This window comes from Apis dorsata, unplaced genomic scaffold (genome assembly GCF_000469605.1).
Source record: "Apis dorsata unplaced genomic scaffold, Apis dorsata 1.3 scaffold_74, whole genome shotgun sequence".
NCBI classification, from domain to species: Eukaryota; Metazoa; Arthropoda; class Insecta; order Hymenoptera; family Apidae; genus Apis; species Apis dorsata.
This window is the reverse complement of record NW_006263372.1, coordinates 3,468,329-3,482,759: the sequence shown is the minus strand read 5'-3', so window position 1 is coordinate 3,482,759 and position 14,431 is coordinate 3,468,329. Positions and strand designations below refer to the sequence as shown.

The following is a 14,431-nucleotide window of genomic DNA, read 5'->3' as shown; positions in this document are numbered from 1 at the left end:
TTTTCCTTTTTTTTTTTTTTTTTTTGTACAAACTTCTCTCGGTAGATTAATTACCCTTATAAAAGAAAGTTCTGCCTCGAGAGTAGTTCCGGGGGTGAGGCCAATTACTCGATTAATACGTTAATTAATTTCCTGACCGCAGAATTTCCTTTCTGCTCGTTTTTACAACCCTTATTACAGACAATTGCAAACACGCTGAAACATCGTTTCTAATTAAACGCGACGAGGGTTGTGTTTTCAAAAAGCAAAAAAAGATTCTTCCCTCCTCCCCAGGTTTTTTTTTTAATCGCTTCAATGTGATTTTCAAGTTGAGTATTCGATCTTCTTTATTATTCCGTGCACTTGGACGGCCTTCAGAGACTTGGTCACTTGGACGAACTCGAAAGTCCATCCATAGTGTTGGTTGTTGTTTTATCGAGCAGCAATAGTTTGGAACAGTAATGGTTTTAGTATTTATTGATGAACAACTCGTTCGAGTGTATTCAAATGGCCATTCAACCGTCGTATCTCTCGTGATATTTCGCTCGATAGTCCTCAGCGACACTTCGAACCTAACTCAGGTATTCATTGAAATACATTTAAATCAAGTCATCGAGGTAACTCCTCCTTTCTTCTTCTTTTTAACGGCCAAATACGATCTTTCGATAATAATTGAATCATCCGTTCAGAATTTGAAAGAAATAATTATACACTTATCCATCAAGAATGACATTTCAATCCATTTCAATCCATTTCAATCCTTTAAAAAAGAAAAAAAATTGTTAAATTGATATTATTTTAATTCGTATCGAGCAAACTTATAAATTATTTTTTTTTTTAAAGCATTTTAAAATATGCTTGCATGATTAGAGAAACAAAGTTCAACAAAATATCAAATAATGATTCGTAATAAAAACTTAACGTATTCAAATTAATGCTTGATGATTACTTTTTATATATTCACATACATTTATGTGAATATTCATGAGATAGATCCTGTTAATTATCAGTTAATTATCTGATGCCAAAATATTTATAATTTATTATCAATTTATCTTGAAATTTTTTTTACGTTCATACAAAAACAATAATTTTATAATTCTTTTCATAATGCAAGGAATAAATATATTTTCAATATCAAAAATATCTCGAAGCGAATCTTCTTATCTGCCAATAGCTTCTTCGTTCTCTGGATATTCAGATATTCTATCTTGGATTAACGGTCTAAAAAATGTCAACGATATAAAAATCCTTTTATTCTTAATCCTATACGATATATTTTGACGAAATGCTCGTTCGAATTCCTCTTTGTTTCGCTTTTTTAAATTCATTTTTCCCGATTTCAAAATTGCCAAAATAGTGCAAGTGCAAGAAATAACAAATTTCAAAGATCGTGAACAAAAATTTTTGATCTTTAAAGATCCAAGTTTGGATTTTCAAAAGAAAAATATAGTCTGGGACGTGACACGACGTATCGAGATTCAAGGAGCAGAATCCATTAGAAGGAGTTTCTGTACAGAGAGAGATGACCACAAAATTCCTGACGGGCGGAATGTTTAATTAAACTCCGTCAAGAACTTGGAGAATTTCGGACGAGGCGTCACAAAGCTCGTGCATCGCGAGATGTGTCTCCTTTATCGCAAGGAAAGGTAATATCGACGATATAACAGTTTTTTTCCCGCGAACGACTCATTTAATTAATTCTAATTTCTCGTTCCTCTCCGTTTTATTTAAAGAATTACCACCTTTATATGAAAATATATTCGCATTATGCTCATTTTTTCCTATAGACTTTTTTTCTTTTTTTTTTTTTAACCTCAAGTCAAATAAAATTTTGTTATGCGCAACTTTCGTGCGAAATGTAATATTATCGTCTGTGCAAATTAATTCCATTGTTTCAGTATGATTCGACATAGAATACTTAATTGATTTAATTCTTTAATTCATAAGTATCGTATTAGCATTGAAACGAAAATGAAGTCAAGAAATGTTGAAAGAATTAAAATTCAGCGGGTAATTAATATTTAAGATTTATTCATTTCTAGGTTTTTATATTAAATATATTTATAATTAGTAATAAAAATGATGTTTATTGATGAATTATTATTAATATATGTTAAGTTTAATATAAAAAGTGATAATATAAAAAATATAAATATTAAATATTTATATTTTCATACAAAATGAAGTAGATTTAATGATTCGTTAATCAGAATATATAATTATCATTTATAGATGTTTTTTAATATTTTCGAAATCGTTGGAAAAATGTAGAACGAAATTGATAACGAAATGATAATTTATTACCGTGTAATAATAACTTATTGGTGGTAAAAGAGTACAATACAATGTCTTAATCATTCACATTATTTTCAAGGTAATTATTTCCATTATCGTGAATAAAATTTGCTTATAATGAAGGAAATGTAAATTCATATTTACATATACATTCTACGGAAAAATAGAATTCTAGAACTGTAGAATTCAATAAAACTCGAAAATTAATGAAAAAAAATATAAGTAAAAGTAAATAAATAATATGACATTAATACGAAAGAAGTACACATAATCAAACGAAAATGAATAATCATATCGTTAATTTTCAATTTAAAAAACATAACTGCATAATTAAAATAGTATATTATAAAATGATAATCTAAGGATTTACAGAATGACAATTTTTTTTCTAGCGATATATATATATATCAGTCATAAGATCAACATATATTATCAAAGCAAGGATATTTGCAAATCTGATCAAAATGATTTTAATTTCAATCACATTTCATGCGACTATTATAACACGAATGATTTTCGATGTCTTATTTTTTTTTTTTTTTTAATGCGCAATATCAAAAAATTTCAAATTATAATTATAATTTTAATAAATTTAAGATAATCATGATTCAGTTATGCGTAATTACAAAAATAGGATATAAATACATAATGTAGTAGTTTCTTTAAGATACGCAATTCAATTTTGATAAAGTTGCAAATATTATTTATTTTATTAACTTCGTTATAAAACAGATTTGAAATATCAATGCAACATTATAATCGTATAATACTTATCTTAGTAAAAAAGTTGTTTATGCATTTCGATACATAATATTAATTTAATCTCTATTTTCTATATTTTTAACCAATAACTTTTAATATCATTCTAAAAATTGAAGTTTTTAATTTCAAACTAACAGATCTATTTAGAAAATATTTTTAATTAAATGTGACAGTAACAAACAAAAAAATATTTCTCCTCTCTCAAAGAAAATATATCGTGATATCTTATATTTCTCGATAATAATTTCTATTAATTGTCAATCTCAAAAGTCAAATTATTTTTCGATTTTTATCTTCGCTTCGAGCGATTCGAAAATATTTTCTCGCACAAGAAGAGCAAAGGAAAGAGAGCGAGTTGGAAATCACTTTTCATATGATTGCAGGGACAAACGCTCATGGGAACTGTGCAACGCGTGAATCTGGAAGGATTTTATCCTACAAGGAAATTCGAGAACAGTTGGTTCTAACGAACAGCCAGCATGAGAATACCCAAGAGAGGGAAATAAATAGGAGATATCTTGAAGAGCGGCATAACCATAAAAACGAGCTGCGAAATTTCGCACGATGAATGATCTCTATCTAAAATTCTTCGCTACTCCGCAGTGATAACACATCAGGGAATCGAATGAATTATTTTATTAGAAAAAAGGCGAGGATCTCTCATTGATTATTGATTATAACTTGATCCCTTATTAAGAATTTTTATTTCTTTACATTCTCGTCCATTTATCATTTAATTAGACATTATTAATATTAATATATTTTTTGCGAAAGATTCATATGTAATAATTCATTTTTATTTATTCATAAAATATTTTATGAAATAGATATATATATTTATACTTTAATATGTATAAATATATATTTTATTTGCGAAATCAAAAAATATAGAAAAGATTCATTTATAATATCATTCCTATATTTCTTTCCATATTCAAATTATGAATTAGATTATTAAATTAAATTATTTTTATATAAATTGGAATGTACGAATATGAATTTATCAGTGAATTTGAATAATCGGTGATAGTATAAATAAAAAATATTAAATAAAATTTATCCTTTAATTGAAATTTTCTTATATTTATCAAGATTTAAATTATAATTTATGATTCAAATAAAAAATGAATATTAGCTAATCAAAATAAATTCAAAGTTTTAATGTACGATATTTCAATTAATAAAAATAAATTTGAATCAAAGAATATATATACAGGTGAGATAGAATTTATAATCACGCCTGCGCTCAGAAAATCGACCTCTCGAACCATTGATGTAACCGCAAGCACGAAATATGCGCAAGCGTATTATCCACAAGGAATCCATTATCACCACAGTAATTTTATCGGACGCGTATAGTTCGAGATGGATCGAGCAAAAACTTTACATTGAACTTAGGCTTTGAGCCGCTAATCAAGTCGTGTCGCATCGTTCGTCGTAATCAAGATTGAAATATTCATTCGCATATATAAAAGAACGTAAAAACTAACCGCGCATACATACGGCCATAGGACGGCCATTCTTGAGTAACGAGTGTACATGATAGGCACGTGGACGATACGAGTTTACGAATTCTTCGGAATTTTTCTTTGCCAGTGTTAACATGTCTCTTGTCGAGCAAAGACGTGATTTTTCGTCGAATCAAAATTTATAAATGATATACAATGAGAGTGACAAGTGCTAAGAATTGTTATATTGAAATATTCTTCGATTTTTATTTATACGGTAATTGTTTTCGTTATTAATCTGCCGCGTATGTTGTGTTATGTTATCGACGGTGGTAATTGAGTTAAATTTCATTGAATTTTTAAAATTGATCAAAAATATCGATAAAAAATATCAACAATATTATCGAATAAATAATAATTTTGAGATTGTTAAAAATTAAAAATGAAAACGAAAATTTATATTTTATATTGGATTGTGTTATATTATAATAATTATATTTAATTATTGAATTAATTTCATATTAATCTTTAATCTTTAATCTTAATCATATTAATCACATTAATCTTTTGATTGATAAATATTTTGAGGGATTAAAAAATGTTATCGTGATATCTTTTGAAATATAATAATAATTATGTTTTTTTTTTAATATTTTATAAAATTAAAGATTTCAAATATGTTTGTAGGATAATTATCGATCTTGTGACATCGAAATTCGAATACATTTTATTGTAATAAATAAATTTTTGAAATCGACTCTTAATAATGGGTGGTAGAAAACACAATAGAAACATTTTCAGTTATGAAACACTAGTTCACGCAATATCTGGTGCTGCTGTAAGTTTAAAAAAATAACAAATAAACAAGTTTTAAAAAATTAAAAAGCTTATTAATAATTTATAATTTAATTTTTAATATTTTCAGGGTGGTGTCGTTGCCATGGCAATGTTCTTCCCTCTAGATACAGTACGAAGCAGATTACAACGTAAGTTATATTGAATCATTAAATTTTTTATATATTTATTTTAAAAATATAAAAAAACATTCTGTAATAAAAATCATATTATATTTTTATATATACATTGAATAAATATTATTGAAAATAATCAATAAATAAAAACGATAGATTAGAATACTTACAACCGTTTGTAGCATAAAAAATTAGATTAACTTTCATGTCATCAACTGATTATATTGTATACAAAATATATTATGTAAAAAATATATTTATATTTTGTTGAAATATAAGTACTTTATCTTAAGTTGGTTACAACGTAGTTTAAAAATCAATTTTTCTTTTTTGTAGTGGAAGAAGATAGAAAATCGAAAAGTACATTGGCAACAATACGCGATCTCGTCGAAAAAGAAGGACCGTGAGTTTTTTTTATTTTACAACGTATATACACTTCAACTTGTATTATTTTAACAACTTGTTAAAATAATAATACTTTGTATCCATATTACAAAATTTACATTCTTTACACAGAGAAACTTTATATAGAGGAATTATACCTGTTCTTCAAAGTTTGTGTGCCAGTAATTTCGTTTACTTCTATACATTCCACGGTTTAAAAATGCTTAAATCGCAAAGAAAGCAATCAGCTGGAAATGATTTATTTCTTGCATCAATCGCAGGTAAAACGTAACAAAAAAATAATTATTATTTGAGATTCTATTAGTTAAAAATTATTTTTTTTAGGCGCAATTAATGTTCTAACAACGACACCATTATGGGTGGTAAATACTAGATTGAAAATGAGAGGTATCGATCGTACACCGGAAAGAAATAACAATAACAAATATAATACGTTATATGGTAAGTTTTAAAATTACATAGATGAATAATATCAGTAAAATCAATATCAGTAAAATAAATAAGAAATATGTAGAATCTTATCACATGATTAAGTAAAGTACAATGTCTAACTTTTGACGTACGGGAAATAAGTATCGGAATTCATTTTCATAAATATGAATTTACTTTGTGAAAACATTCTACTTGAAATAAATTAATAATTTTACACGTATTATATATTTAGCTGGCCTTATACATATATGGAAATACGAAGGAATAAAAAGTCTTTGGGCAGGGACTTTGCCAAGCTTAATGTTAATCATAAATCCAGCTATTCAATTCATGACTTATGAGGCTATTAAGAGAAAAATTTGCATATCTCTAAATGATGCACAACCATCTGCATGGGTTTTTTTTATTATTGGTGCCGTAGCGAAAGCGGTAGCAACCGTATTAACTTATCCATTGCAATTAGTTCAAACGAAACTGAGAGTGCGTATTATATATTTTCTTTATAAATATAAATCATTAATTTTTATAAATATTATTTATATGATATGATTTTAATTTTAGCATGGTCATAAATATCCAAATCTACCACCAAACGCTGGCATTTTAGAAATTCTATTTTACATATTAAAGTAAGTAATATCTAATAAATCTTATTAAATATATATTTATATTTAATGCTATATTTGAATTCTTATTTACAGAAAACAAGGAATAATAGGATTGTACAAAGGAATGGAAGCCAAATTATTGCAAACTATTCTGACGGCAGCATTAATGTTTTTGACTTATGAGAAAATTTCAAGATTTGTTTTTCATATTCTTTTGCATAAACCGATATTAAGATAATAAGTTTTTACACATCGAACAGTATTAATCATTAATATTAATATTGTTCTGTGAGTTTTCGCTTATTATAATAATAAGTAATATATAAGTAATATATAAAATGTGTAATATATACATTACGATAAAGTTAGTTTAAAATTAAAATTTATTATAAGAAAATACCGAGAAAACATTTTTTTAGATACATTTTTTAGAAAACATTTTTTCACAGTAAATGAGAATAAAATTTAGAAATAGAAAAATTTAAATTGTATCATATTTTTCGATATTTATCTTATTAATAATTCGTTTACATAGCGATTAACGAGTTAGCATTGGAATGTCATAAAATAGGTGCTCTCTTGTTTAACCACAAGTCTCAAGTCACGTAACAGGAAAAATATCCATCAAACTTTATCCGTATATCCGGAAAATGTGAACTCAAGTACCGAGAATACTGGCGAATCTCAAGAAAACGCGCTTTCGGTTTCAGTCGCATTTTCGTCGTCAATCCAGTCACTCCATATCGCCTGTGTCGCAGACGCGAAAAATAGAATCAAAATGGGGCGATAAACAAGCCGAACTCATAAATCCTATCAATCAGAACAGTTTAACATTGAAAAGGATTGAACAAAAATCTACAAAGGCGATTTTAAAATTCTGGAATAGACTGAAGCCTCGCAAAAGCGCGAGGAAGAAAATAGAACCTCCTGCGAGTAAACCATTAGCTTCTGTGTAGGTTAAAATGCTTGATGAAATTCATTTTTCCAATGCTTCTCAAAAATTATATTTACAAAAATATGATATTAACAATGATGAAATGTTAATTTATTTCAGATGGAATTTTAATAATGTTGAAAAAAAAATGAGCGCTAGATCACAACGTGGGAATCACGACACGTCGGCCAGCAAACGACTTCATAGCCCGCGTATCAATCCAAAAAATCGCGGACCAAGACCTCATATAACATATGATTACGATGCTGCGATCAGTCAACCGGATGTACCGAGTTTGATTGATTATAAGAAACTCGGTCGTGGGGCGATGGTTAGTGGAGTCCTGCTTAAAAAGAGAACTTTAAAAAAACGAATTAAGCCAAGAAAGAATTTTCAGAAAAGATCACAGGATTTCAAAACGAAACCGTTGGTCCAAAAAAAAGGTATGCGATTGCCTGGTAGTAAAACCGGGAATCCAGCGAACAAAACGGTTGGATCTTCTAATAATTTTGACAAAGATCATGTCGATGAAAAAGAAGATATTATCAATGATACTATCGACGATTTGTCAAACATATTGAAGGTTCGTACTTTTTCTTCTTTTTATTTAAAATTTCGTTTTTGAACAGATGACGATTCGTAAAATTGATTCATCATTTATATATCATATATTTCTTTATTTTAAATTTAAATTTAATTTTTTTTTTCAACTACTTATTTAAAGGTTTAAGAAAATCGTTTTATTTTATTGTAATGAAATAGAATTTCATTATCTTTAGAAGAATTTATTACTAATGAATGATAAAATTATTTCGTACAAGGATACAACGATAGAGGCGACCGAGAATGATAACGATAGTGAAATTATAGAGGAGAAAATAAAAAATCCGAAATTAGATGATTTCGAATGTGTTGCAACAAAGTCACCAATCACAGTCAAATGCAGTAAAATTCCTCGCGCGAAGATTACTATTTTTCCGGCTCATACGCTTCATGAATCCCATGCGGTAGTATATTTTAATTAAAAATAAAAGTCAGTTAATATATATAATATAATGAATTAACATAAACAGCTTGAACAATAACGAATTATTTACACGATAGACCAAGTTGAAAATAAAGGAATCTCTTCACTTGAAACATCCGACGACTGGTATCGACATGTTAGTTATGCAAATAAGAAATAATAATACTGATTATCGCTAAAAATTTATCATAACACTTAAACATCAATTTAAAGTATTGAGATCACGGACAACGAGATGAAAAAAGGATGCTGTAAAGAAGAAAGTAAAAAAGATGTGGTTCGTTTTGATTGCGAAATACCAAAAGAAACAAAGTACGCGTGATAAACGTAGAAATCTATTTGAAAAAAGATACATTAATGTATTCAGGAGCATTGCATTTTATTCAGAATAGTTTGGAACAAAGATGAGACTTCGACGTTAGAGGCGGATGAAGAATGTCATGGAATGACGTCGACCGACGAATCCCCTCTTTTTAGCAGCATCGATGATCCCCGTGTTTTAACGATCTTACGAAGTTTGAAACTAAACTGTCCTTGTAGATCATGTACCGAACAAACTCTGCCTTTGAGCATTCGACAAGAAGATGACAGCGATTTAAAGAGTTCATCTCCGGAAGAAATTAGAAAGAAAAAATGGTTGAGATAATATTTACTTGAAACTGTAAGAGTGAAAAAAATGAATATTATAATGATTGCACATGATTATCAACAGGTCGTTGAAACATCGAAAGTATGTTTATACAAGTACCGAAGATATGGATGTTTCATCTGATTGCAGTAAAAAAGGAAGAAAAATTCGATATAAATCGAAGAATATTCTGAATCAGCGTATTAAAGCAAGTTCGATAATACACACAACTCCGAAAATTTCTCATCGTCGACGAACAAGTTTTTCCTTTTTTAACACTCTTTTTGATATTGTTTTTTGGCCTTATCTATTTCTGAAAACAAATCGGTGAAAGCTTATTTTTTTTTTTATTAAAAAAAAAAAAAAATCATGTTTAAGAACATGATATTGTTAACAAGTTTCTAAAAAATGAATTTTTATAATGGTTTCTTTAAATATCTCTCTTTGAAAGTATACTTAAAGTTAAAACCTCTGAATTTATCATAATTTATGTACAATATATATGCATCGTTTTTTATGAACTTATATCGAAAATTATATATTATTAATTGATAATATATTTCATTCTTCATATAGAGTTTATAGAACATTTTAGAAAATATTTAATTAATGTATATGTTTAAGAAAATATAATTTTTAATTATACATAGTATAAAATACAAATCAATAGTATAATTTGGGGTCTCACCTCAAATATTCATTATTTACATAAATTTTTTATGATAAAATACAATGATTGTGTTTTAATTTTTATAAAATAAAAATTGATTTCAAAAAAAAAAATTAATAAACGATAAAAAGATTAAAAAAAAATATAAATATTCTTCACAATTTTATAATACACTGATTGCTGAAAATATAAAATATTACATATCAATATTTCTTTATCAAATTCCTTTCAATTGACCTACCTTTCTTCGTAGGTGTTGATATACTTCTATGAAGTTTCTTCGAAAAAAATGACAAAGTTAATCTGTCATAAAGATTGTCGATTTCATTTACCGTGTTTTCTAAAATTTTGGTAAGAGCCTTTTCGCTTTGTACTAAAGCTTTATCGGCAATCAAAGATAAATGCAAATAACCTCGATATGTTAATAACGAACATCCAATTCCTGTATAACTTCTAAAAAAATGATATAATGATAAAAAAATTAAATATTTACAGCCATTGAAATATTTTTGCTAAAATATTAAATAAAGAATATTAAATAAAGAAGAAGCGAATAATATGTAATAAAAAAAAAATATAAAAAAAGTTACCTGTTTGGTATCCAAAAAACAATATTTTTTAAAGGATGTCCCAAAAGTTTCACTTCTTGAGGACCAACTAAATTGCTAAACACCATAGTACTATGACTTTTTAAGATTGGTCGTAAAAATTTGTCGGGTAGCATAGCTGAGAGATACTTCATTACTAAGAAATTCACCGTGTAATCTGGACTTTTTCTAAGCACATCATTCGCTTTTCTAATATCTTCAAGGCGTTCTAGAATTTGAGAATTCTCTCGTGGATCTGCAAGCTGTTTACCCTTTATCTGTGAAATGCAGAGGGGCAGTATACCAACTGAAATATTATTTTTCAAGGGGAAGTTCTCACTCCATTCTTCGATTTTCATCGGCAAAACAACGCTTAATTTTGTTGGAACGAATTCGTTTATCTGTAAAAATGAAATTAAAAAAGAAGACATTTGAAATATATATATAATAATAAATATATATATAATAATAAATATATATATAATAATAAATATATATATAATAATAAAATTTAAATACAAATAAAAAATATATAATTACTTACATTAAGGAAATATTTATGTAAACTGACTGATAAAGCAGCTAATAATACATCTCCAAATCTAGCACCAGTGATACTTCTTATATTCTGTATTTTTGTAAACAATTTTTGATTGCAGGCATTTTTGAAATCGTCTTCAAGCCAGTAAGAAACAAACTTTTCACCTGATAATTCTGCTCCATGGAGTGCGCTAAAATAAAACATTTAATATTCTTAATTGTGAAAAATTGATACATAAAAAAAAGAATTAAAAACTGGACAAACAAACCTTTTGTCCATGCTACGAAAAGCTTGTTGAATCAGGCAACCAGGAAGATTTATAATAATTTTTGCCATTTTTAAACCTTTCTGTATCTTTTTACAAATCATTTCCGAGAAGAAAACTTTTAATTTATCTTGTTCTATTCTTAGAAACATTTTCATTTCGCATTTCAAGTCTTCTAAAGTAATATTTTGTAAATATTTCAACCATATATTAAAATGTTCCCATAATAATAGAAAAAAATATGAAAACATCGTAAAATGAATAAATGGCATCGATGCCGACATGATTTTCTTTTGAAATGAATTACTGTCCAAATTATTCTCTCCATTCGCAGGATTCATCAAAGATACTATTACATTCTGCTTTTTTGTTTTCTCGTTCTTCATTTTCAAACTGTTATCCAACTGCAAGAATATTTCCGAAACTGGTTCTTTATCAATAATAACATCTCTAAAGAACTTTAGAAGAGCCATACCATCGCCTAAAGAATGATGGACACGAAATAAAATGGGAATCTTAATTTTATTCGTCAAACGTTCCTCCATTCGTCGAAGATAATGATGACTTAATCTGGGGCAACATTTTCCAATTAAGATCTCCCAGGATGCTGTGTGATTCTCCGGTAAAGGCTGATTACAAATATTCCATAGAACTTTTTTCAGATGACTATTGTAAATATTATCACAGGATCCGTCGCAATTCGTGCGTTCGTATTCCAACCATCTTATACGTTCTCTCAGATCGATCTCTTCACTTCTCTCCCAGAAGTAATAGCCAAATTTTCTTTTTCTTTTATACAATAGCTTTTCAAAAGACGAACATACTATACGATTCTTCACCAAATCACGAAAATTCTCCAAGAAGTTGATGTTCGAGTGACGAGCATCTTTTTCTAAAATCATAAGGATATTATTCACAGAAAGTGCCGATGATTGTTCTACTGCCCAAATGCAGTCCATCCCATCAAGGAGACCCACAAATTTATCCTTTAATTGAATCCTTAAAATGATCTCTATGATACAGCGATATAGGTACAAACATATTAATAGTAAAATAACCAGTGGAGAGAAAAGAAAAGTATAAAACGCGAAAAATGTTTGATATATTTCCGACATGATGTTTTTTACATTTGTTGATTCTTTTGATTCAAAGTTGAGAAATATTTAGATTCCTTCTGTTTTTAATCATACATATTGATCACACCTATAAAAATGAAACACACATCTATAGAAATGAAAATAAACGAATTGAAAAACGAATTGTCAAATAAATATTTATTAATGTAATTATTTATGAGAAATTAACTTACATGATGATTAATAACGATCAAATTATCCTGAATTTTCTTAGTGCTGGTCAGCACCAAGTAAGACTAGTCTGAATAGAATCGTTGCTTTTATAGGGAAGCACTTGCCATCGATCGTCGTTAACTTGATTTAACATAACTCTTTTATCCGGTTATTACCTTTAGTTGCATAATTCTGATATTCTTAAACATTGTCCTTGTATCGGCAGACATGACTTATACGATCTTCTTCTTAACCGGCTAAAATTCTGCAACTATATGGTTTTACTGGTCTTATTTTCCTAAGATTGAAACATGAAGTTTCTTTCTTTTTTTAATCGTATTAAATGAATAAAACTTACATCTTAAATAAAGTCAATTACTCGAAAGAAATAGTGCTGCTATTTTCACTTGTTTTGCATCCATGTCTAGCTTTCTGAAGAAGAATTCTTAAAAAAGAATTTTCACGAGCCAAACGATCATTACGTCGAGTTTCTCGAGCTAATAATGCATCTTTGTTAAGCATCATAGATATTTCAGAATTTTTTTTCAAACCTTCATTTCTTGCTTTTTTCAATGCATCCTAATATATAATTATTCTGCAGTTATAAATGAATATTTTCTATTTAATATTTATTCTTTCAATTATTTAACCTGCAACGTTTTGATAGAGCCACGTAACAAAATTTCTTGTTCATCCTTCCTTTTTTTCAAGAACAAGTACTTTTTACAAATATTTTCTACAGCTTCGTTTCGTTCGACAAGTCTTTCACCAAGTGTTAATAATCTTTGTTGAAGATTATTGATCTATTTTAATTGGTCAATTTTAATAATTATAAAAAATTGATATAAAAAAAATTATAAAATTTTTTAAAATGTATTAAAGATTACCTCGTATGTTTTTTCTTTAAGAAAAGAATTCTGAGAATTGAGTTCTTGTTTTAATTGTTCGTTCTGCATTAATAAAGCATCATATCTAGAGAGTTCAACATCACTGTCTTTTTAACGGTACATTAATTTGCAAATATATACTAATTAAGAATACTTTTGATGCCATGTTCTTTGCACTTCCTTCTTCAGAGATTCTGGCAGTACAATGTCGTTTCCAAGACGAATATCCGTAACACTCTGTCGAAATAAATCTAAAAATGTTATGTTATTTATATTATAATCGTTATTTTAATTATTTATTACTATTCACCACATCACTTTTTATAATTTAAATATTCTTACATACTGAGCATATTTTTATTGCGTTTATTCGCTTTTCGAAGATCATCTATTATTATTTTATTTTTCGTTTTCAAATTTGAATATCGTAACCATTGTTCCGTTTCTAAATTACGTGTAATCATGAGACTTTCCTCCAAAGATTTCATAGTATCGAGAATATTATGTATTTTTATAATATATCCCTCTAATGGAATTATTTTTTGTATACGAGAACCGTCCATATGTTTTTTTAAATTATTGTTTAATGTAACACGAATTAATTGAACATCGACATGAATATCGTGTATTTACTGTTATTTTCGAGATAAACTTTCAATTATTAGAAATTATCATAATAATCATCAAATTCTATAATTTC

At 27.5% G+C, this 14,431-nt stretch overlaps 4 protein-coding genes across 13 annotated transcripts; 2 read left to right on the top strand and 2 right to left on the bottom strand.

Annotated features, from left to right (window-relative positions):
• The first annotated feature begins 4,298 nt into the window (after positions 1–4,298).
• On the top strand, positions 4,299–7,284 carry LOC102674951 (peroxisomal membrane protein PMP34). Of its 2 annotated transcripts, none has more exons than XM_006610668.2 (9): positions 4,299–4,764; positions 5,175–5,325; positions 5,413–5,473; positions 5,795–5,861; positions 5,975–6,123; positions 6,188–6,304; positions 6,528–6,775; positions 6,857–6,924; positions 6,997–7,284. In XM_006610668.2, the coding sequence occupies exons 2-9, from the start codon at positions 5,254–5,256 to the stop codon at positions 7,139–7,141; spliced, it is 927 nt and encodes a 308-aa protein (XP_006610731.1). In that variant the 5' UTR covers positions 4,299–4,764; positions 5,175–5,253; the 3' UTR covers positions 7,142–7,284. The 2 variants fall into 2 exon arrangements, with proteins under 2 accessions (XP_006610731.1, XP_006610732.1); XM_006610669.2 differs by having other exon boundaries at positions 4,358–4,819.
• Positions 7,285–7,383: 99 nt separating this feature from the next.
• LOC102672645 lies at positions 7,384–9,859 on the top strand. 6 transcript variants are annotated; one of them, XM_006610647.2, is made up of 7 exons: positions 7,390–7,855; positions 7,958–8,168; positions 8,235–8,420; positions 8,659–8,844; positions 8,942–9,000; positions 9,078–9,176; positions 9,257–9,858. In XM_006610647.2, the coding sequence occupies exons 2-7, from the start codon at positions 7,986–7,988 to the stop codon at positions 9,270–9,272; spliced, it is 729 nt and encodes a 242-aa protein (XP_006610710.2). In that variant the 5' UTR covers positions 7,390–7,855; positions 7,958–7,985; the 3' UTR covers positions 9,273–9,858. The 6 variants fall into 6 exon arrangements, with proteins under 6 accessions (XP_031363904.1, XP_031363901.1, XP_031363902.1 ...); XM_031508045.1 differs by having other exon boundaries at positions 7,388–7,855; positions 7,958–8,420; XM_031508043.1 differs by having other exon boundaries at positions 7,388–8,168.
• LOC102672788 lies at positions 9,071–13,107 on the bottom strand. 3 transcript variants are annotated; one of them, XR_004149542.1, is made up of 6 exons: positions 11,559–12,670; positions 11,294–11,480; positions 10,753–11,150; positions 10,404–10,615; positions 9,613–9,805; positions 9,071–9,523 (listed from the first exon to the last, which is right to left on the bottom strand). XR_004149542.1 is itself a non-coding variant. In XM_006610648.2 (6 exons), exons 2-6 carry the CDS (start codon positions 12,668–12,670, stop codon positions 9,765–9,767), a joined length of 1,950 nt encoding a protein of 649 aa, XP_006610711.1. In that variant the 5' UTR covers positions 12,671–12,758; positions 12,865–13,107; the 3' UTR covers positions 9,071–9,764. The 3 variants fall into 3 exon arrangements, 2 of the variants coding, with proteins under 2 accessions (XP_006610711.1, XP_031363900.1); XM_006610648.2 differs by adding an exon at positions 12,865–13,107 and having other exon boundaries at positions 9,071–9,805; positions 11,559–12,758; XM_031508040.1 differs by lacking the exons at positions 9,071–9,523; positions 9,613–9,805 and adding an exon at positions 10,107–10,342.
• LOC102673188 lies at positions 12,918–14,426 on the bottom strand. 2 transcript variants are annotated; one of them, XM_006610652.2, is made up of 6 exons: positions 14,078–14,426; positions 13,886–13,982; positions 13,732–13,816; positions 13,495–13,647; positions 13,203–13,423; positions 12,918–13,115 (listed from the first exon to the last, which is right to left on the bottom strand). In XM_006610652.2, the coding sequence occupies exons 1-5, from the start codon at positions 14,292–14,294 to the stop codon at positions 13,220–13,222; spliced, it is 756 nt and encodes a 251-aa protein (XP_006610715.1). In that variant the 5' UTR covers positions 14,295–14,426; the 3' UTR covers positions 12,918–13,115; positions 13,203–13,219. The 2 variants fall into 2 exon arrangements, with proteins under 2 accessions (XP_006610715.1, XP_006610716.1); XM_006610653.2 differs by having other exon boundaries at positions 12,971–13,109.
• Between the last annotated feature and the right edge of the window lie 5 nt (positions 14,427–14,431).

What these genes read in the sequence shown, in the direction of transcription:
- LOC102674951 (XM_006610668.2), top strand. Translation starts at nt 5,254, where the DNA reads ATGGGTGGTAGAAAACACAATAGAAACATTTTCAGTTATGAAACACTA. An exon ending in ACGCAATATCTGGTGCTGCT is followed by an intron (nt 5,326 to 5,412) that starts GTAAGTTTAAAA and finishes TAATATTTTCAG; the next exon opens with GGTGGTGTCGTTGCCATGGC. An exon ending in ATTCTATTTTACATATTAAA is followed by an intron (nt 6,925 to 6,996) that starts GTAAGTAATATC and finishes TCTTATTTACAG; the next exon opens with AAAACAAGGAATAATAGGAT.
- LOC102672645 (XM_031508041.1), top strand. Translation starts at nt 7,866, where the DNA reads ATGCTTGATGAAATTCATTTTTCCAATGCTTCTCAAAAATTATATTTA. An exon ending in ATTTGTCAAACATATTGAAG is followed by an intron (nt 8,421 to 8,658) that starts GTTCGTACTTTT and finishes ATTTCGTACAAG; the next exon opens with GATACAACGATAGAGGCGAC. An exon ending in CCGACGACTGGTATCGACAT is followed by an intron (nt 9,001 to 9,077) that starts GTTAGTTATGCA and finishes ATCAATTTAAAG; the next exon opens with TATTGAGATCACGGACAACG.
- LOC102672788 (XM_006610648.2), bottom strand. Translation starts at nt 12,670, where the DNA reads ATGTCGGAAATATATCAAACATTTTTCGCGTTTTATACTTTTCTTTTC. An exon ending in GTTTTTTGGATACCAAACAG is followed by an intron (nt 10,616 to 10,752) that starts GTAACTTTTTTT and finishes TCATTTTTTTAG; the next exon opens with AAGTTATACAGGAATTGGAT. An exon ending in ATCAACACCTACGAAGAAAG is followed by an intron (nt 9,806 to 10,403) that starts GTAGGTCAATTG and finishes ATTTGTTTTCAG; the next exon opens with AAATAGATAAGGCCAAAAAA.
- LOC102673188 (XM_006610652.2), bottom strand. Translation starts at nt 14,294, where the DNA reads ATGGACGGTTCTCGTATACAAAAAATAATTCCATTAGAGGGATATATT. An exon ending in ACGCAATAAAAATATGCTCA is followed by an intron (nt 13,983 to 14,077) that starts GTATGTAAGAAT and finishes TAACATTTTTAG; the next exon opens with ATTTATTTCGACAGAGTGTT. An exon ending in TTAAAGAAAAAACATACGAG is followed by an intron (nt 13,648 to 13,731) that starts GTAATCTTTAAT and finishes CAATTAAAATAG; the next exon opens with ATCAATAATCTTCAACAAAG.